Source organism: Phalaenopsis equestris, unplaced genomic scaffold (genome assembly GCF_001263595.1).
Source record: "Phalaenopsis equestris unplaced genomic scaffold, ASM126359v1 Scaffold234078, whole genome shotgun sequence".
Classification (NCBI taxonomy): Eukaryota; Viridiplantae; Streptophyta; class Magnoliopsida; order Asparagales; family Orchidaceae; genus Phalaenopsis; species Phalaenopsis equestris.
In genome coordinates, this window is record NW_018252004.1 from 213,382 (window position 1) to 236,533 (window position 23,152).

Genomic DNA, 23,152 nt, shown 5'->3' on the forward strand with positions numbered 1-23,152 from the left:
GGAATTGAGTGGTATATATGTAAATATTCTTAAAAATTTTCAACATTCAGCCTCATCAGAGATCAATTCCTTACCATCTTGCTCTCCTCCAGAGAGAAAATGCAAAAATTTCTTCCCGGCTCGTCCCACAGCATCAGAAGTTTTCCTTGCAGCGCCTGCAAGCATGGGCCGCAGGGAAATTTCAGGCAGGTTCGCTCTTTCTTGTATCATTGCTGCAGAAAGAAAAACAGACCAGGCAATTTTCATTTTAGCCCCCATTAAAAATAATATTATTTCAATAGAGATCTAATAGAAATTGAAGACATACAGATAGTCCGTTGGCGGGCTAAAGCACCAATTTGTCTGACCCCAGCTCCTGCAGCTTGCACTGCTTGTGCTGATTTGTTAACTCCATTAGCTATCTCTTCGCTGAAATGTAAGTTAGCACTTTTCAGCTGAATAATAGATGTCAATAGTAGATTGCGTGCAGTGTAGGGGATCTAATGGCACTATAAATTCAGCTTTTTATGAACATGGAGATTGCTGAGAAAAAAAAGTAGGGAAATTTAACATATCTCACAACTAAACTTTCATATTTACATAGACATCGCACTTTGGCGTTCTAAACCTGTGAATGAAAAGTTATATTTTAGTTTTAAAAAGTGATAATAGCAATATTTTCTATGTAATATTAAAGATTTGAGTGTTTTATGTAAATATGAATATTTAGATGTGAGATATGTTGATGAATAAGAATTGTGCTATTATGTAAATGCTCCAAAGTTTTAGTGGCATTTACATGAAGACCCAGTTCTTATGTATTTACATATCTAGCGCCTGAACATTGATTTTTATATTTATACCACTAAAATGTTTCATATCACATAAAAATACAACTGTTTTAACTTTTACAAAACTATAATACAGGTTTTTACTGATTGATATGGTGGCACTTATGTATAAATTGAAGTTAGGTGTTAAATATGTACATATAAATAATTTGGTGGTATGTATGTGATGACTGCTCCTATAGTAGATAGGTGTATTTGTTTAGACCTATTTTGGGATTGGTTAAAATTTTCATGTTTATTTTATATTTTACAGATTTTCTGGAAGTTTTTAGAATTGATTTTTTATGCACAATTTATTTGTCGGTTTTTAGTAATTTTGATTCGGACAAAATTTTGACTTACAAAAATCGATCTTATTATATTCAAATTATTCTTTAATTTTGTTTCATGTTCAATCTCTAAAATGTATTTACCAGACTATAGAACATGTTTGATTATATTTTAAATATATTTTTACCTATTTTTTTGGGCATCATAAATAGAAAAATAAAACATTCTTGTTGTATTTCTCTTTCTTACGGATTTAATACTTGTACAAATGGGCTTTTTGGAATCGTCTGGTGTTTGTTTTATGAACCATCTTCATTAGTGTGTTCTAGACATGTTTTCCTATTTATTGACTAATTTTTTATAATTTTTTGAGTCATATATTTCAAGATATAAGAATTTTTTTATAAAGTATATAATTAACAAATATAAAAATTCAATTAATTCTATATATATCATTTTATTAAATACTGGAAAAATAAAAATAATAATTAATATAAATATCTTATAATAGTACAGGATTGCAGTTCTCATGTTTTTCCATTCTCCAAATAGTGAACCTAAAGAGAAAAATTTTAAAGAAAAAGTCTATTTTGTCAGGTCACTTTGGAAAATAGTCCAACTCTTGGCAGATTACTATTACCCTATTACGGATTTCAATCTCGTGACTTTTTTTAGAGGTTTTGACTGTTATTTTGACAAACTTTCATACAAATTCAGATCTACGAAGATTCACACAATTTTCAGCCCGTAATTTTTTATATGTTGTAACTTAGACAGGACTGAACAAATCAACATAAAAATATTTATTTTTTGCCCTATATTTTGTATTATAAATTATTTTTATGTATTTTAGCATATATACTAAATGTAATAAATTTATTGTAAAATAAGAAATATTTCAAATATTATTTTGGATTATGCTTTGTTGTTGTTGTTGTTGTATTATTCTGGATAATGCATATAAATAGTTTTGTTAATTGTTATCGCTGATATGTGTATATTTATTTCCCCAGTAAATTACATTATCAATCGTGACTACTAATTTGTGCCGATTTTTGCAGCATGCGATATCTGATATGTCAAAATGCTTAGAATTTATATATTTTTGTATCAAAAATGTGTAGAAAATGAGAAAATGGGAGAAGAGTAGGTGGTTGTAGTTGGGGGATTGTACATTATGTGCAATCAAGTAGAGTTATCAAAACTATCGCATATGTAATAATCCATATATATATGGTTAATACGTCTCATTAAATGTAAACGAGTGAAGATAAAAGTGAAAGTAGAGTTATAAACATCACAAAAAAACTGTTAATTAGAGTCCAAATTATTTCTGACGCAAATTATCATCTGATAGTGTCGCCCTGCGGTCCCAAAATTAGAAAAAATAATGTTAGCGAGTTGCATCAAGCAGAGTCGCTAATCTGAGACTATAGCGTTGGATTAGCGCCGGCTATGCCCGATGCTAAACTCTCTTATTAGTGTTGATCATAGCCAATGCTCCATCTGAAGTTAGAGCCTTGAAATAATGCTCCCGCGAACCGCAGCTTTACTTCACGCGCTCCTCCTTCGACTTCATTTCATCGCCTTTATCGCTTCCTAGGCTTCATCGACGAATCCAGCTCTGTTTCACTGCTCCAACCCCATCCAAGGTGAGAAATCTTCTTCCACGCCTCCAAGTTTTGATACATTATAAGTTTTCATCTTTTTTTTTTTCCTTGCATAGGTGTAAGATCCGAAAATACATAAGCTTTGCTAAGTTTTTTTTTTTGTATTCCATTGTTAGGTATGCTATGCATATGGATTTTATGTCTTTCCCTCAGTTTAGGGGTGAGGTATGTAAATGCTGCATAAAATATTTATGCTATGTATTAAAATTTTGGTGTGAGAATGTAAATGCATAAGAAAATTGTGGTATATATGTAAATATGAAATTGAGGTGTGAGAGATGTGTGCATAAGAAATTTGTGCGATATATGTAAATATGAAAATTTAGGTGTGAGTTATGTAAATCCATAAGAAATTTGTGTTATGTATGCAAATATGTAAATTTTGGTGTGAGATTTATAAATCCATAAGAAATTTGTGCTGTGTAAATATGAAATTTAGGTGTGAGAGAAATGCATAAGAAATCTGTGCTATGTATGTATATATGAATTTTAGGTATGAGATATGTAAATAAAAAAGAAATTTTGTGCTATGTACGTAAATATGAAAATTTAGGAGTGAGATATGTAAATACATAAGAATTTTGTGTTATGTATGTAAATATAAAAATTTAGGTGTGAATAAAAATTTAGGTGTATGTAAATATAAAAATTTAGGTGTGAGACATATATGGAAAAACATAAGAAATTTGTATTATGTAAGTAAATATGAAAATTTAGGTGTGAGATATGTAAATACATAAGAAATTTGTGTTATGTATGTAAGGGTGTGTTTGGGGCAATTTATTCCTGCAGAAGCGTTTTTAAAACGTCGCTCCCTGTGTTTGTTTAGTGCGTTGCGTCGACGTTTCGGGATAATCATGTGTGTGGTTATTAATAAAAGCGAACACAACCGCAACCCCGCGGCCCGCGTTCAAAAATAAGTATTTCCTGTGATTGCCCTTCTTGTGCCTTCGATCATCTACTCTGGTCTCATCCCATGTCGAAGCCCTAACATCTTTTCTTCGATTCTCCTCCTCTCTCTCGTCGTTGCCTTTCTCCTTTTCTTCTCTCTGATCCGTGATTGTGGTGCTCTGTAAGTAACATTGTTTTCTTTTTCTCGTGGTGGTTTTCGATTGAGTGGTTATTTGGTGTTAATATTTGCTTCCTTCTTTGATATGAGAAGTTGGTGGTGCTCTATCGTGGTGATTTCTTTTAGAATGACTTTAGTTCTTCGCTTATTTGGAGAGTATTTTACGCTTTCATTACAAAAGTAATATTCAGAAATAATTATATGAATTTTTCTCTCCGATCCGTGGCTTTGGTGCTCTGTTTATTCTCAGCTGGACGGCATGTTCAGTGGGGTTGTCACAACGAAAGCTCATGTTTTCACCCAAAGCGAGCAAAGGGTTTGTCGGATGTCATGGGAACCGAGCAGATAAGTGACTCAAAAGAAGGCCCCAGTCAAATCCACAGAGATGTTGAATTCACATGCGGGTTAAAGCAGGCCAGGGTGGAGAAAAAAAAGGAAGTTGCCGCATTCATCAGAGGTACAATAACAAGACTGGTTGAATCCTGCACAGTTAAACCTGGTGCCTCACAAGACACCTCCGCTGATGACTACCTTCAAGTCATAGATACATATCCTGGAGTTAAGGCAGAAAAATAACTTTATGTAAACTATGTGAAGTTGCTGCGAGACCCATCCACAGACAGTTTTTTACGAAGATGGATCCAAAATTTTGACTCGATTACTTATGCTTTCATGAATGAATGACTATTTTAAGACATTATCTGTTTGTTTTCTTGTTAAACTTTCAAATTTGTTTCATGGATTGTTTCATTGTTTTTTAGAATGCACAACCAGTATGCTATTATCATAATATTACTAATTATTATATCTCGTTTCAGATGTTCTATGTTGTTCTTTAAATGACTTAAGTTCTTCTATGTTAACTTTTTAACATCCTTTTCAAGACTTTTGTAGGAAGGATCTAGAACAAATGAACTATAATAGAAAAATTGCTAATATTCTTACATTGTTATATGAGTACTAACTTTCCTACGTCGACAGAACCCCTTCGTACGACGTCAAGTTATATTGGGGATAAATGAGTAAATGAACTATTACATGGCCACCCAACTAGGTTCGCGAATATATTTCGTATAACAAAAGAGATATTTATTGATATACTTAATAAACTACAAAACCATCATGGATTACACAGATCCATTAGAATGACAAGAAGATAAGTGTTAGCAATAATACTTTTCATCTTATCACAGAATGAATCTATTAGAAAAGCTATGAAGCGATTTCAACATTCATCGGAGACTATCAACAGGTATTTCACGGTGGTTTTGAATGCTCTTGTAAGTTTGGCATCCAAGATAGTTAAGCTCGAGGATCCCACATTTCAGTCCATTCCTACAAAAATTGCAAATGCGCTCGATACATGTCGTTCTTCAAGGTATTTTTTTTAAATATCATTCATACATCAACACGAGTTACATGTGAAATCGTAATGAACTATATCGAATATGACATAACTGTATTGGAGCTATTGACGGAACATACGTCAATGCACGACTATCCAGTACAGAGAAAGTCGACTACAATGGATGTTGTGGCTCTCCCACACAAAATATGATGATCGTGTGTGATTTTAACATGTGCTTCACTTTTGTTATGGTTGGATGGAAGGGAAATGCACACAATAGCCGTGTTTTTAAGTTTGCAACTAGAAATCGAAGGAACTGCTTCCCGTACCCACCTTCAGGTACGTACGTATAGCAAATATGTTCAGTATTTTTGGTTCATTACTAAATGAGGTATTTGTGCAGGTAAATATTACTTGGTTGACATTGGATATCCTTTACAGATGGGGTATCTGAAGCCATACCCTGATATGAAGTACCATATTCCCGATTTTGAAAGATGTTGGGTTGCACGCGGTAGGAAAAAAATGTTTAATAAGAGGCACTCCTTATGCAGCGAGACCAAAAGATCCTTCGGAGTGTGGAAGAAGAAGTGGGTGATATTACGTGATATGTCGGCTTACCCATTTCTAAAACAAGTGCATATAGTAGTGGCCACTACGTCACTACACAACTACATTCGACGACACCCCTCTAGATCGGATATAGAATTTACCCTCGCCGAAGATGATCAGCTCTAGCTCTCGCTAGAAGCATTTGAATTCTATGTGGGACAATCCATACCACAACATTAAGAGAACAGATAGCGGATGACAATTTTCAATCTTGAATGGATTTGTCTTGTTAATTTAAGAACTTTTATGTTTATTGTATCTTAATTGTATCACTGATATTTTTGGATTTGAAACTTTCATGTGATTATTTTTTTCTTTATTTTATGTTTGAGTTTTTTATTTTTTTTTTGTGGGTTTGTGAGATACATGATGAGACTTTTGACCTTATGGATTCTTTTGAATGGCCTATTCCTCGATGTTGGTTAGTTTTACATCTGAAATCCCAATAAAGGCAACCAAGTAACTTTCTTCTTCTCGGTGCATTAGTTTATGAGGCATTTCTGGATGACTTCTTTTGTGCACATGCATAATGAAGACAACCAAATGTCTCTATTCTTTTCGGAGCAACGGGTTTTTAGGCTACTCTGGATGATATTTTTCGGTGATATGCACATGTGCCACATGGAAGGCTGGTATGTGGGTTAAAGGCAACCAAGAACTCATTTTTTTAGAAGGTCAACTGTTGTATTGTAGTGACAAATTCATTTTTTGGTGTAGTGAGTTCTCTGAGTCCTCACACCTGCTTTTTTAATCAGATTTTTGTTTTTTCATTCAATATTGTTTCTTATTTTCAATTTCCATGATTTTTTTATTTCATCTAATTTTATGACTGACGCGCTCTCTCTTGAATTATTGCAGGAAGATAAGCTCCAGATTTTTGGGGAACTCCGGGCGAGTGTTATGCCGCTGCAGACTGTCGTCTTTGTTATTCGCGTCACTCCGGCCGCATAACTACGGACGATAGTTCTACAGGTGTCAGCGGTGGGAAGACAATTCGAACAAGTGTGAGTTCTTCAGGTAGGCAGAGTCCGGCCGATTCAACTGCTGAAACTGATCCGGGTTTGATGGTATCCCAATCGGACAACGTTGCTCATGACGTCCTTCTTCTGTATTTTAAAATGAATATTATCATATTTTTAATTGTAATTTTAATATTTTTTTCTTTTTTATTAGGTTTTTTGATACTCACTCTTAAGCGAGGTATATATCATTTCTTTGTACTATTATGAAGTGGTTTTTCTAGTTCTAAACTATTAAATGTATAATCATTATAGTTCTGTTGCAAACAACACAACTGCACAGTAGCAGAATTGTCATTTATCCATAAATAACTGCAAAGCAGTTGTTTTCTAAATGCACAAACTAAACAGTTAGACAACTTATCCAGATCAGGGGCAAAATGATTATTTATCCAGAAACAACTGCAAATCAGTTGTTTTCCAAACGCACAAATCAAACAGCCAGACAGCTTATCTGGATCAGCTGTTGATCAAAAGCTTATCAGGATAAACTAGTTATCTGGATAAGCAGCACTGCCCCAAACAGACCCTAAATATGAAATTTATGTGTGAGACATGTAAATGTATAAGAAATTTGTGATATGTAAGTTTAGGATGAATTTAGGCTAGTGTTGATTTTCTCTGGATTTGTGGGCTATAAGTTTCGGGTATGATGTGTAGGTGGCCTAAGGCTTCAAGTAGATTGTGTAATGTGTAGCTGCGTTAATTTATAGTGCAACATTTATGGTACAGATGAATATTTGAAGTGTTAAATCATTGATGTATAACAGGTTATATTCAAGAAAAAAATAATTAACTGACGAGTTTATTACTGGTGTTGAAGAGTTTGTACATATGACATCACACCTGCCCATTCACCTTTCAGAATGTAGGTTCTGATATCGTTGTGCGAAGCACAAGAATCAAACGTATCTGACACCTGACGAAGTGAAGCTGGACCTATATCGTAGGGGATTTAAAACCAATAATTGGTATTGGACTTCACATGGTGAATTTGAACCAAATGTTCAGTACGGTAATGCAGGAGTCTCATCAAGTATGCCCCACAAACTGTTCACGATTTTGACATGTAAAAGCAAATTATTGATGATGCAACCAAGAGTCATTTTGTTGGGAGTGTGTTTGATGATGACTAAGAACCAAATAGTTAAGTACAACAATTCCATGTGTTATTAAATGCTGCCCAACAACCAATGTGGGAAGGATGCACTTCGCACAGAGTTAACAATTGTCCTAAGAATGTTGAACATCAAATCTGATTTTAACATGCTCAGGGAATGTTTCAATCATGTAGCAACATTATTAAAGAAGACAAACTCTACTGATAATTTAGATCCAGAAGATTTGCACAGAACTAAAAAGTTAGTAGCGAAGTTGAGACTATTATATGAAAAGATAGATTAATGTGTCAACGGTTGTATGTTATATTATATGGAGAATGCACAAAATATAATGCATATTTTGCGGTGCTAATAGATTTAAACGAAGGACAGAAAGAGTAAAAATCAAAAGTATATTCCTTACAAATGTTTTTTTTATTTTCCTATCATTTCACGACTCCAACGACTGTTTGTTTTTATGTGTGTAGCTCCCCACATGACATGACATAATGTTGAATCTGTTAATGTTATTATAATAACTGGTCCCTCAGCTGGTGAAGCTTAGAAACACTTCGACTGCAGTTATCTGGATTTTGTAGCAGAACCACGCAACATCAGACTTGACTTATGTGCAAATGGGTTAACACCTTGCAATAATGTTGCAACACCCTATTCTTGTTCTTCAGTTATTACTACGTCATATAATTTGCCCCTGACATGTGCATGACTGTGTCATTCTTATTTTTAATGTTGATCATATCAGATTCACATAGCCTAAAGAGTAAAACTGACGTGTGCTTACAGCCTCTTATAGATGAGCTACATGTATTGTGGGAAACTGAAATGTTAATTTATGATATTGCAACGAAACAAAACTTTTACCTTAGAGTTGCTCTTATGTGGACGATCAATGATTTTCCTACTTATGGAATGTTATCTGGTTGAAGCATAGCCCGACAATTGACATGTCCCCACTGCATGAATATGTCTAAAGCATTCACTTTGAAGCATGAAAGAAAAAATTCTTTGTTTGATTGTCACCGAAGGTTTTTAGCATGTGATCACCCATTCCAGAGGAATAAAGATGTATTTTTCAGAAATAGAACTGAAAGATCAAGTCCAACCCAAAAGATTAGTGGAAGTGATATGCTGCAGATGATTTATGAAGTTCTGAAAATCACTGAGGGGCTGGAATTAGCCTCAAGTCGTCTCCCAGAATATGACACAACACATAATTGGATGAAACAAAGTATTTTTTTAGGTCTTCCATACTAAAAAACAAATTTGATTAGACATAACATAGATGTTATGCATATTGAGATTTTTTTTGATAATATATTTAATATTGTTCTTGATATGAAGGGAAAAACAAATGACAATGTCAAAGCAAGAATGAATCTGAAAGAGTATTGCAATAGCAGGAAATTAGAACTGTAAGAGACAAATGTTGGTAAAGTAATAAAGCTCACAGTTACATATTGTCTCATATCAGATTAACAAAAAGCAATCTTCGAGTTGTTGCATCCTTGAAGTTTCCAAGTGGTTGTGCCTTTAACATAGGTCAATATGTTGATTTGGGGGCAAGGAAAATATTTGGCATGAAAAATCACGATTGTCATATTTTCATGCAGTGCTCATTACCTATTGCATTCAATGTTTTGCCAAAGCCGATACTCGATCTATTGATCGAAATCAGTACTTCTTCAGGGAGTTGTGCGCAGACACTTTGAATGTTCATTCTCTGCGAAGTCTTGACGCAAGTATTTCATTATTGTTGTGCATGTTCGAACGGATATTTACTCTCAATTTTTGACTCGATAGAGCATCTGCTCATTTATCTGTCTCAAGAGGGTATACTGGAGGGACCAATGTAGTATAGATGGATCTATCTTTTTGAGAGGCATGTCTTTTATTTTAGAGTGAAATATTATCTTATTTTTTTCTAAAATGACTAAACTGTGCATATTTCTGAATAAAATAAAAAAAAAATGTTAAGAATAATGCATGTCTTGCGAGTTCGATATGCTGGGGATACCTATCATAGGAGAATTACTTTCTAGTCTTATTACTTCGATCAAGGGCAACATACACATGAAATTGTTGATCAAAAGTCTTGCAAACAGAAATATCGGTATTCCAGACATCTGGTGAACCATTAGGTAGGCATGATAATCAGATGAGGATATCGGTATTCCAAAGCTTATTAGATCTTGTTTGGAGGTCTAATCGTGACGTGAAGACATGACAAATATTTGAAATTAATGGTTACAAATTTCACACGAGCTCTTGGTGTGAAGGAAAACAAACTTATAATTGTGATGTTTGTGTTAAAGGAAACACACATAGATAACTAGATCTGCTATTATGGCATACTAAATGAAGTAGTTCAGTTAGAATATCCCATCTATGTCGAGCGCAATGTCTACATGTTCAACTATGAGTGGTTTGATCCCGTCCGTTCCTAATCGAGGAACTCCTCAGACACTGCACACATATAATATTACCGAAGTTAAGATGAATAAAAGATATGGTATTACCCATTTATCCCGACACGTCAAGCTAATAATGTTTATTATCTTTGATATCTTGGACAAATAAGGGATAAACTTGATTCGGTTGTATTGAAAAATTGACCACGAAAAAAAAATAGATCATGAAAAATTATTGAGATGCAGAATGCTATCGACCCTATGGTCAGTTATATCTAATTTTCGTATTCAGCTTAGTTCAATCAATGAGGGTTACTCCTAGAGGCTACCATAGGATTCATGAAGAAGTCCCTCTAGATATCGATGAACATAATGATGAAATTGACGAAGAAATTGTAAGTTCTTCAACATCTGGATCATCAAATGAAACAGACTGAAAAATATTATGTATACTTGATTAGTTTCTGCAGTTTTTATTTTTACTTTCGCTTCTTACACTGTAGTTGTGGATTAATTTTATTGCTTTTACGCACAGACACGACATGTTTCATTTTTTGAATTTTACTTCTCTGTTTTTACTTTTTTGTCTTATATAACATACTAATTCTGCTTATTAATTCTAATTTTTTTTCCTATTGCAGATGGCAGGTTCTCAGCCTCCCAAGGGAACTCGCGTTCAGAGGACTTTGGGGAACAAATATCAAATACTAAAGAAGGTCGCCATTACTCATGTAGCTACTCCAGTGTCTCCTATTGCCACTCCTCCGACACTAGGTCCCTCACAAGCACCACCTCTCACTCCACCTTATTTCGCCCAACATCCTCATCCGACGAGTAGGGCCTCTCAACTCTAGCATCTGAGATGGCTAATACCACCTATAAGTCTATATTAAGCAGAGGGTGACATGTAAGTCAATTTTTTTTTACAGTATAGTAATTTTAATTTTCATTTCATTTTATAATGTACCTAATGGATCATTTGGAGGTTCTACCCCTCCAAGTCAGCCGTGATGCGGATCGCGGCAATCATTCGAAACAGATATGATCAACCATATCTCTCATGGAAGCATATATCGATTGTCACTCGGGATATATATTTTAGGGAGTTTAATGTATGATATTTAAATTTGAAATAAAAAATTAATTTTGAGTTTTTTATATACTAATCAAGCTTACATACTTTCTAATTTGCAGATGTCGTTTACTGGTTGTTGGAACATCACCAGCAGGTCCAACAAATTTTTTAGGTTCGTGTCAAGCATAGGCTCAGAGATATGTTCACGACAGTGCTTAAAAAGGTGAAGAGACCCTTGTGGGTTGGGGAGGAAGTATGGGTTGAGTTAAAGCAAGCATTGGCCTCTCTTGAGTACTAGAGGAAGAGACAGATAAATCAACAGAACCAAACAACGGAGGGAGCCGGAGGGGCCGCACTCCACATTGGAAATTCGATCCCCCACACGGAGCACTATCGGAGGCTGGTAAGATTATGTCAAAATTTAAAAGCTAACAAATTTATGTAATTATGTGACTCATGTATTTATTTGATCATGTATATAGTTCAAGGAGCTTGATAGAGAGCCATCCACCACAGAGTTGCATGTCCTTACATATCGCACGGGCATACATCAATGGATATCCGACCACTAACGTTGTGTCAATATAAGTTTAAAAATTTTAATTCTATTAATATGTCAATTAATTTTTAAAATATCAATTAATATTTAAATGTTGTTATGCAGGAGAACTACAAGCAGATCCAGGAGAGACAAAAAAAGATAACCAGCCAGAACTCATCGTCCATCAGCAGTAATAGCCAGTCTACCACAGCTCAATTCGATTTTCGTTGTGGACACAGTCGGCGAGGAAGAAGGGGACAATGTACAATCTTGAAGCAAAGGGGATGGCGTTTAAGGTCGAGCATTCCAGAGCAGCTGTGCATGACCCTAGCTCGTTACAGGCTCAGCATGAAGAGCTTGTCAAGCGTGTGACAATGATGAATGAAGAGCTCCGACAGGTGCGCGAAGACCAACAGCTCGTTGTAGATAGTCTAGTATGCATGACAGAGAGTTTTGATCGTTAGAGCAAGCGGCACATGCGTATGATCGAGGAGGATGATGGGATGAAGATTAGGTTTTTCTGTGTTTAATGATGTTCCCTCAACATAGGGGTTGACCTTGTGTTATTTTTTATTATGTATTGTATGAACTTTTAGTTTCCTGTGTCATGAATTCTGAGCACTTCAATTCGTTTATATTTAATCTGATTTGATATTATTATGTGCATGTTGAAGATTTCTTTTATGTGTTATGATGATAAATAAATATCCTATTATGTTGACTGTGTTTGTTATGTGCAGGTATGTGGAAATCTAATCGTTTTGTTTTTTTTTCTTACAGGTTAACGTCGAATTAACGTTGACAAAATTCCGACGCTAAAAACTACAATCAGCCAACAATACAAGCTGCAGCTAAAACGTCGCAATAGCGTCAAAAATTTGATGTTGATTAGCGTCAGATATGGCCGACGCTGGCGTCGTCCTTGTTTAACGTTAATCAGCAATGAAATTTTTTGACCCTATTGCTTTATTACACCAGATTTGTTTGCTTGTTCGATGGTATTTTTTAGCGACGACAGTTTTCGACGCTAATTCGGACACAAATTAAAATCTGAAGCTAATGCAGATGCAAAATAAATTAGCAACGCCTGCTTTAATATAAAAAAAAAACAATGTTATTCCGACGCTAATCAAACTAGCGCATGAAAATGACCCAATTAGCATCAGAAATGTCTAACCATAATCACACTTTTTCCCGTAGTGTAAGAGACTAAGAGAAATATGAATAAGTGAAGTTATAAGAAGCAAAGGAAAAATTTTTAAATAATTCAAATAAAAAAATAAAATTTGATTTTCATGTTATTTTATTGCATTTATGATATCATGTTGATTATACAGTTACTTAACATAAGTCTACTGTAGTTATAGTTTCTAGTATTTGCACAACGATAGATACTACGCTAGATACTACACATGTTTTGGCATGTCGGATTTATTTATATATATTTAAAATTACAGTAGATTTTGAGCAATCTACTGAACTATGGTTGATCACCCTTGCTTTGTTTGCATGTGTTGTTTCAAGGAAGGATTAGGCTCAGGTTGAGTAGAGACTTTTAGGTTACCATTGGGAGCCAAATATTATTTATTATTACCTTAGAATTTAACATTTTACCATCATGATGACATTTATATTTTAATGATAAAGAGATTAAATCATAATTATTATAATGATATGAATGAATTTTATGTATTTTTGTCTTCTAATATTTTGATGATATTAATGATTTTTTTAATGCAAATTAAATAAAAAAATAAATCAAAGTTCTTCCAGATAGAGTTTAGGTGATAATTTAACCTCTACACAAGATAACCCACCTCGATATGACTGGTTGCATAGGGTTGGATCGTGACAGGTTTTTATGGTAATACAACAAATGGATTTGGAAGACTTAATTTATAACCAGAGTCATGGGAATAATGAGTAGATTAGTGATAGAGTTATGAGAAGTTTAAGTTTATTTTTTTCTACAATTTCTTCTATGTGTGTTATATTAATCATTGCATGTGCATGTCTGTTGTAAGTATTAGATACTTATATATCCCCAAGATGAGATGTGATAAATGAAAAGAGTTCGAGTCAGGATAGGGCAATGCAAAGTACAATAAGAGCACTTTTATCAGATTCTAAGACTCGATTTGCTAGTTTGGTGTCTCAATTGATGAGTGATGCTTAAAAAAGAATGTCTACTTCGAGAGTAGAGAAGGAAGATAGACATTTACAGTTATTGTTGAGATTGAAGTCACTATTTCTCAAGGGAGTAGTGGAGCCTCAAGTAGCTGAGGACTGGCTAAGACTGGAGAAGTCATTTGATAGCAGCAGTGTCCAGAGAACTGTAAGGTACCTTTGACAGTGTTTATACTTGATAGTTAACCTGAGCGTTTGTGGTTAAGCCAACAAAGAGAAGTTTCAAGTCAATTAAAATACTGAGATTATTTAGAGAGAAGTTTACTAATATTTTTAGAAATTTGTTTGTTCCTCCATCAGCCACAACAAATGGATGAGATGAGTCCTTTCTGATATTAGTTCAAGAGAAAAAAACAGTAATGCTTTATGAACTGAGTTCACTACATTAACAAGATATGCTCCCAATTAATTTGTACTCCAAATGAGAAGTGCTACAAAATTTTGAGAGGACTCAGATAATTTGACACACCCACTTGTTCTATTCAGAATCAAAGATTTAACCGATTTAGTGGAGATGACAAGATTGATAGAAAATAATCTAATATCTACTCAGCAGCATATAGATGTGAGCTAGAAAAGATATGGAGGGAGACGTCTAGAAGTAGTGGCAGTGGAAAGAAGAGACGATTCATGCTGGATGACTTTGAGAGAGGTTCTACAACTTCTAAGAGCAAGGGTTCATCTATCTTAATAATTAGTACTTCAAATGAAAGGAAACATCACGGCAATATAATTTATTTTATGGGCAATGTTTCAAGTGTGATCAGTCTAGCCATCATTAGTTGAGGGTGAATGAGGAAGATGTGACGAAGAGAGTTTTTAGTACTCGTTATAGCCACTATGAGTTCTTAGTCATGTCATTTGGTATGACTAATACCCCAATTGTATTCATGGATCTAATGAATTGTGTGTTCAAATCATATTAAGATCAACTTGTTATTATCTTTATTGATAATATATTGGTTTATTCCAAGTTTGAAGATGATCATATAACTCATTTGAAAAATGTGTTGGAGACGTTAAAACAACACTAACTATATGCTAAGTCCTCAAAGTGTTAATTTTGGTTAAAAGTCATCTCTTTTTTAGGCCACGGGGTGAGTGGCATTGGTATTTCTGTTGATCGCCAAAAGTGTAGACAACTGTTAATTGACCAAGTCCAACTACAGCGTTTGAGGTTTGTAGCCATTTTGGCATGACAGGTTATTATAAGAAGTTTGCTAAAGGCTTTTCACACATTACAATTCCTCTAACTATATTGACATAGAAGGTAGTTCCCTTTGACTAAACACCTGAATATGAACTAGTTTTCAGAAGTTAAATGATTGCTCGAAGTCAGCGGCTATTCTGATAATCTCATCTGGTGTTGAGGGTTTTCAGGGATTTACTAATGCTTCTTTTAAAAGATTGGGTTGCGGATTGCAGAATGGAAGAGCTATTACTCATGCATCCAGATAATTGAAGTCACATAAAAAAAATTATCCTACTAATTATTTAGAGTTGACAACTATTGTATTTGCATTGAAATTTTAAAGATATTATTTATATGAAATGAGATCTGAAATCTATACGGATAATTATAGCTTGAAGTAAATCTTCACTCAGAATGAACTGAACTTGAGACAGAGGAGATGGTTGGAGTTGATCAAAGATTATGACATCAACATTATATATCAACCTGGTAACGAAAATGTGATAGTTGATGATTTGAGTTGAAAGTATATTTACATTTAATGAGACAAATTCGAGAGACAGAGAGGCTGAAGTTCAAAATTATTCATTCAAGTAATGTGGATGCAGTAATTTCACAGATGATTGTTGAAGCTTCTACACATGAGAGGATTAAAAAAGCTCAGAAGCTAGATCATGAGTATGCTAGATTGATTGATCGGATTCATTTAGGGAGAAGACCAGACCTACATGTAGATGATCATAGAATATTGACTTATGGGCATCAACTTTGCGTTCCTGCTAATGATCATCTAAGAAAGCAAATATTGCATGAACCTTATTATTTTGGATATATAAGTCCTCCCAAGAGTAGTAAAATGTATCATGATTTGAACTTGATGTTTTGGTGGCCTGGGTTAAAGCGTAAGGTGGTAAAATTTGTTTTGAAATGTGAGACATGTTCGATGGTGAAAACAAAGCATCAAAGATCTAATAGTTTGTTGCAACATTTGTCTATTTGAAAGTGAAAGTGAGATGATGTGAACTGGATTTTGCTATGGGTTTTCCAAGATCTTGACAAGGTCATATGATGTAATTTGGGTGGTAGTTGACCGGTTGACCAAGTCTGTGCATTTTCTTTTATGAAAGATATAATTAGTGGAGAGTTTAGCATAATTATATGTGTGGGATTTTCAGGCAGCATTACATACAAAAAAATAATAATTATTTATAATCGTTATGGAAGATTTACTTTTAGATTTTAGAGAAAGATAATTTTAGGGACTATGTTAAACTTCATTACAGTTTTTCATCGCAGACTAATGGTCAGTCTGAGAGGATTATTTAGGTGCTAAAAGATTTATTGAGATTAGGTGCTTTTGATTTTGGAGAGAGTTGTGAGGATCATATTATTGTGATTGAGTTTGCCTGTAATAAGAACTTCCAGTCGAGTATAACTCAAAACCCATCAATTTTCTTTCACCCACCTTTGTCCAAGATAGATTGAGAGTAGCACAAGATAGGCAGGGGAAGTATTACAACCCAAAGAATCGGGCAGTTGAGTTTCAAGTCAATGATTTTGTATTTTTGAAGGTTAATCCCATGAATGGCGTGAGTAGATCCGGTATAGTGGGTAAGCTGGGTCCAAGATTTATTGAGCCTTTTGAGGTGATCGACAAGATTGGTAGTTTTGTTTATCGATTAATACTACCAAATCACATGTCAGATTTGCATGTGTTTCATGAATATGTTTTAAAAAAGTAATTTTATATGTTTAGCATAGAGTTACTGAGGGATGAAAATGAGATATAGCCTAACTTAACCTATAGAGAGGAACCTGAGCATATTTTGCTTCTAATGCGAGACAAATGAGGAGCAGACAATCCCTATAATTAAAGCTCAGTGGAAGCACGAATCAAAAAGTGAACTCACTTAAGAAAAATATGTTGATATGAGGCAATTTTACCTATATTTATCTGATAGTTAGCTATTTTGAATGTCGAGTACGATATTTTTCTGAGAAGAGAATATGACAATTGCTCCTACAACATATGGGTACACCTTTTGAGACCTAATTATGAGATTTTGTAAGCCTTGAAATGTTTATTTTAGTTCTTTTTTTTATTTTTAGAGTTGATTTTTTGCTCAATTTATTCATGAATTTTTACTAGTATTAATTTAGACAAAAAAACAGACTTAATAAAACCGACCTTATTATATTCAAATAATTCTTTGGTTTTGTTTAATGCTTTATTTATAAAATTTTTTCACCAGCTTATAGAGCATGCTAGATTATATTTTAAGTATATTTCCACCTGCTTTTATGGGTATCATAAGTAGGATAATAAAAGGTTCTTGTTAAATTTATTTTTCTTATGGATTTGATATTTCCTTGTACAATTAGGTTTTATGGAACTATGTAGTGTACGTTTTGCAAATTGTTTTCACCGGTAAGTTCTAGATATGTTTTCCCATTTATTAACTAATTTCTCAAATTTTTTTAAGCCATATATTTAAATATACAAAAAGTTTTTTTAAAATAGTACATACTTAATAAATCTTAAAGCATGGAGAGATTTATACCACTCATTAAATATTAACAAAATAATAAAAAATATTTTATAAGAAAATCCTAAAATACTACAGGACTGCATTTCTCATGTTTTTTTCATTCTCCAAATCGTAAAGCATGGAGAGAGAATTTTAGAGAGAAATCCATTTCGGGGACCTTAGAGCCGATTACATGCATCAGGTCAGTTGGGAAAATTGTCGAACTTTGGGCAGGCGATTATTACGCAACTTCAGATTTCAATTTTGTCATTTTTCTTTTTGTAAGGTTTTGGAAATTTATTTGATAAAATTTCATACAAATTTAAATCTATAGAGATTTACATAATTTTTTCTACACAATTTTTTCTATATTTTATATTAGACTCTATTGCATAAATAGATAAAAAAATATTAAGTTTTTATGAAATATTTTGTGTATTTTAGCGCGTATGTTAAACCTGATAAATTTGTTGTGGAACAAGAAAAGCTTGAAATATTAATATGAACAATGCATATAAAAATTTTTATTAATTATTATCATCGATATATGCAAATTTATTTCCTCCATAAATTGCATTATTAATTGTGTTCACTGGTTTGTACCGATTTCTGCAGCATATTGTGATATTTAATGTCAAAATTGATAGCATTTATATATTTTATATAAAAAATGTGTCAAAAATGATAAAAATAGGGGAAATCCAGATGATTATGGTTGGAATGTTGTATGTTATGTGTAATCAAGTGGAGTTATAAAATTTTTTGCACCTATATAATTATACATTTGTTTGTTTGATACGCTTGGATAGATATAAGTAAAAGTTGAGTTATAATGAACATAAGAGAAATATAAAATGTGAAGGTATAAGTGAAAGTGGAGTGTAAGGGACCAAAGAGAAAATTTTAAAATAATTTAAATTAAGAAATTGATTTTGATTTTCATGTTAATTTAATGCTTTATGATGTCATGTTAGTTATATTATTACTCAGTATATGTCTACTATGGTTAAAATTTCTAATACTGGTCCTGCAATAGATACTACACATGATGTTTTGGTGCGTTGAATTTATTTACATCGAATATGTCTATTTTTTGTATATATTAAAAATTGTGGTAGATTTTGAGTAGCCTACTGAGCTGTGATTGCTCATCCTTCATTTGCTTGCATGTGTTATTTCATGGAAGGATAAGGCTTAGGTTGAATAAAGATTTATGTGTTATTATTGAGAGCCTATATTGGGTATTAATCATCTTAGATTAACATTTTTTATTTTCGTGGTGACGTTTGTATTTTCTTGATAAAGAGATTAAATCATGATTATTATATATGATCTGAATGAATTTTTGTCTTATAATACTTGATGATATTAGAGACTTTGTGTTTATAAAAATTGAAGAAAAAAAAAAGTAAATCAGATTCCTTCCAATAGAACTTGGGAAATAATTTAATTGTTGTGACTTCAACACAAGGCAACTTGCCTCGAAATGACAAGTTGTTGCAGTTGAGTCGTAACAATGTATGTAAATCTTCCAAATTTTTATGCAATTAAAATGTAGAAGTTACTATACGCAGTCTGAAAAAATTATAGAGCAAATACTATTTGACGCATGATGAGAATACTATTTTTTGCATGAAAACTCTCGGAGGGGCCAAGGGGAGGTGATGCCAACAACATGAGATTTTTCAGCTCAAAAGGAGAAGAAAAGCTGAAACTACAAACCAAAAAAATTATTTTTGAGATGAAAATTGAGAATAATGGCGAGGGTTCTTTGAAGTTCTAGAGATTAAGAACAACTAATTCATGGAATTAAAATGTTGGTCTCTTTTTTTGGGTGGTTCTTCTGCATTCTATGCAAAGGAATCCTTTTATTTTTAAAGAATGGGTGTCAGCTATGACTTGAGATATTAGTGTTTCGAAGAATGTGCGTCATTCTATGTTGTTCCAAAAGTTCAAATAATACTTGGTCACTCCACATAAATAGCCACCCATTTTCCCCCACAACTTTATCAAAGATGTAAATTTTAAGCATACAATTCTCAAAATAAAATCAATATCATAGCAAGTGAATTCAAATGATCAAACTAAAAAAATTTTATCAAAAGGGAATGAGTAATGTTTGATGAGGTATCAATACCAGTATATTATGGTTAAGAATGACCTATAGTGTTCAATATGTGTCAGATTGGGCATGAAGAGCTGAATGTATGTTTTTATTAATCGAGTGATTAGTTTAATTAAAATGAAACCAGTATATTATAGTTAAGGCTTTGACCAAACATTCACCTTAATGGGTAAAGCTTAGTATGAGTTGTTGGTAATAGAACTCGCTTCATAGAGAAAAATACTTCTATTATCCACGATTGATCATGCTATTCATCCCGTTAATAAGCTTTGCCCCATACCTATGAGCTCCCTTAGATAAAGCAACTCATGAAACCAATAAGAGGTTCTCAAATCATAATAGATTCAAGAATGATTATCAATCATATATCTTGATAAAGTTTGTCATAATTATCCCAACATCCATAAGCAATGACCTTTTCATGCCATACTATTATAGAAGGCCTAATCAGACAAGAAGCCTTCATAACAAACATCTAGAGCCTAAAGAACAGTTTTAATCAAAATTCATCTCTCACGATTGAGATGTGTAATTAATCATAAGGCTTGTACATACGAAAGGTCTTGAACAAGAAAATCTTCCTTCAATGAGGATAAAATATTTAGAGCATTTTATTAACTAATTAATTTGCTTTCTCAAAACTCATCTCGTTCTATACTCTTTAAATAAAAGTATTTTTAGAGCCCATAATTATATAGTTGCTTATCCATGCACAATCATAATTGGTACACTAAGAAATAAGCTTAGTTATCCGTTGCCCAAATGTGCCTATTGGCAGAGGAATAGGAATAAGGTAGTGAGGGGTGCCCACAATCATCTTGCATCTTAACAATGCTAATTAAATCATACCACAGATTAGGGAAGAAGCAAATCTGGCCGCAACTAATCATTTGCCAATTCAGGCCTTATCATCACCCACCCACAACTCCTGAATATAATTCATTATAATAGGTGACGCAGGTTGCTGATGAAAGAGAAAGATTTGTACTTAATAATACTGCCAACTAATTTAATACATAATTCCTCAAGAGAAGGATGATGGATAAGAGTGCTCATAGACAGCTCACCGCCACAACTTCTACTTGGACTCTGCCAAGCAAACCTCAAATGACCGCCTATTCCTCACACCAACCATATTCACTCCTCCCAACATCAACTCCTTACAACATGTACATACTATGCCTCAGAAATGAGTTGAGTTGTCAGAAAAAAATTAGGCAAAATATGCTTTACTTGGGTAAGTGTGGGTTTTTTTTAAACCACGAGAGGCTATCGTCTAGGCCAAGACATAAGCTCACTTGTTCACCGCCTTATGCCATACTTGGCAAAGGAATAAGAGCAAACAACTGAAGATGACACCAATCAGGTTGCAACCACGAACAGCACGCTTATAATTTATGGAATCGGAGGGTTGAGATGGAATTAGCAGCAACTGAAATAGAAGGTTATCAACCCAATAATACTACCAACCAACACTATAAACAACCATCACCAGCAACCCACTATTACTTGAACCCCAGCAAACAATCCCCTCCAAATCATCTTCTATTCTCCATAATTAACATCACCCAAAATGAAAAGCCTACACAATAAAATGAAAAAATTGAGATAAAATTGCACCAAGGCCCACAACATATGTTGATAAAAAAAAATAATTTTTCCCCCAAAAAAACTTTCCTATAGTGGAATTTCTAATTGTAATTTCAGCTAGACTGACAGACAGTTTCACTAAATGCAATCAATGGTTTGTCATGAACAAGCTAAAAACAACTTGGGAGAGGCCGAGTAGCTATAATTTGTTTCATTTATTAGTTGAAATCTCAAATCCACTTATGATCTACAATGACATCCTAAGAAAAAGCCAGCTATATTCTTTGTTATTTTCTAAGCCATCAATACGATTTGTCTTTCATATTTCATCTTCCCGATGCGCCTATCATAATCTCTCGAACTATATAAGAGATGATACAGTACATGGAACTCCTTAATGGGCAATCGAGCTTAGAAAAAGCATCATATTTGCATTCTAATACATGCATATCATATAGCAAGGTTACCTCCTAATTTGTAACCTCTAATAATTAACAGTAGGGTAGTTCTGCATAAAGCTGCTTATTATAACAGGCATAGAACTTATAAGACCACTAAAGGTGGTCTGACAGTTCAACAAAACATTGTCTAAAACTTCACAATTCTGGAAATCGTTTCTAGCTCCAAAAAGATTGGCATATCTCTGATAGGTAAAAGACATCACCATCTAAATATAGCAATGAAAATAAAAATGTTTTGTTGAACTACAAAGAACGATTGAACAATTTCCAATAACTTCTACATAGAAGACTTCTAAAAAAGAATGTATATAGCCAGTTACCTCAATTCATTCAGCTCCAAAGTGAGATCACTAATTTCCATTCCTGACAATCTGATTGCAGCCATAGTACTAGGAAGCTCCTCCCTTGCTGAATCAGCCAGCCTAGCAAGAGATGTTGCAGCCCTCTTCAGTGCCTATAGAGTGAAGTAATTATAGACTGACCATCCAATTTTAACAAATTCAAACAATACTCAAAATAAACAAAACCGGCAACAAATAATAAGAAATTTCAAAGTACTGCGCTCAATATAGTGTTTCTACTGCGCACAAATAAATCCCAACATGTTCTCATCAAATTTTCAACAAAAAACTGCTGACCAGTCATAAATTCAAATTTTAAGAATTTTAGAAATCTTGAAATAGCTTTTCTATTATAGTATTTGCTTCCCAAAAAATGAAGTGATATGCATTTGCATATAATTTCAATAGTTTAAGATGAATTTTATTCAATGAAAACAAACACTTGTTTTTTTTTTTTTTAATTTCTGCATGCTTTTAGTTTATTTGGGCAGGGGCATGAAGGAAGGGCTGTCAATAGCCAAATTGCAGCAGAAACTGAAGGACATGAGCATCAGGTGAAAAAGGATGTTTCCAATAAAGGGCTCAAGAAGAATTTAATGAATGCAATGACACAACCTTACCCCTACTTTCACTAAGAAGTTGTTTAAATATTTGAAGCAATGACAGCCATATAAAACGAGAGTAAACTAACAAATTAGACGCATATATGTCCTTAAAATCCTGCAAATAGGCTTATCATGAATGACAACACTTGTTTTTTTTTTT

General features: G+C 33.5%; 1 protein-coding gene across 1 annotated transcript; it reads right to left on the bottom strand.

The window, feature by feature from the left end:
- Positions 1-22,503, bottom strand: LOC110038833. The gene is made up of 3 exons (XM_020743748.1): positions 22,367-22,503; positions 308-408; positions 1-212 (listed from the first exon to the last, which is right to left on the bottom strand). The coding sequence occupies exons 1-3, from the start codon at positions 22,429-22,431 to the stop codon at positions 40-42; spliced, it is 339 nt and encodes a 112-aa protein (XP_020599407.1). The 5' UTR covers positions 22,432-22,503; the 3' UTR covers positions 1-39.
- Positions 22,504-23,152: the final 649 nt, after the last annotated feature.

What these genes read in the sequence shown, in the direction of transcription:
- LOC110038833 (XM_020743748.1), bottom strand. Translation starts at nt 22,431, where the DNA reads ATGGCTGCAATCAGATTGTCAGGAATGGAAATTAGTGATCTCACTTTG. An exon ending in TTGGAGCTGAATGAATTGAG is followed by an intron (nt 409 to 22,366) that starts GTAACTGGCTAT and finishes CTTACATTTCAG; the next exon opens with CGAAGAGATAGCTAATGGAG. An exon ending in AGCCCGCCAACGGACTATCT is followed by an intron (nt 213 to 307) that starts GTATGTCTTCAA and finishes TTCTTTCTGCAG; the next exon opens with CAATGATACAAGAAAGAGCG.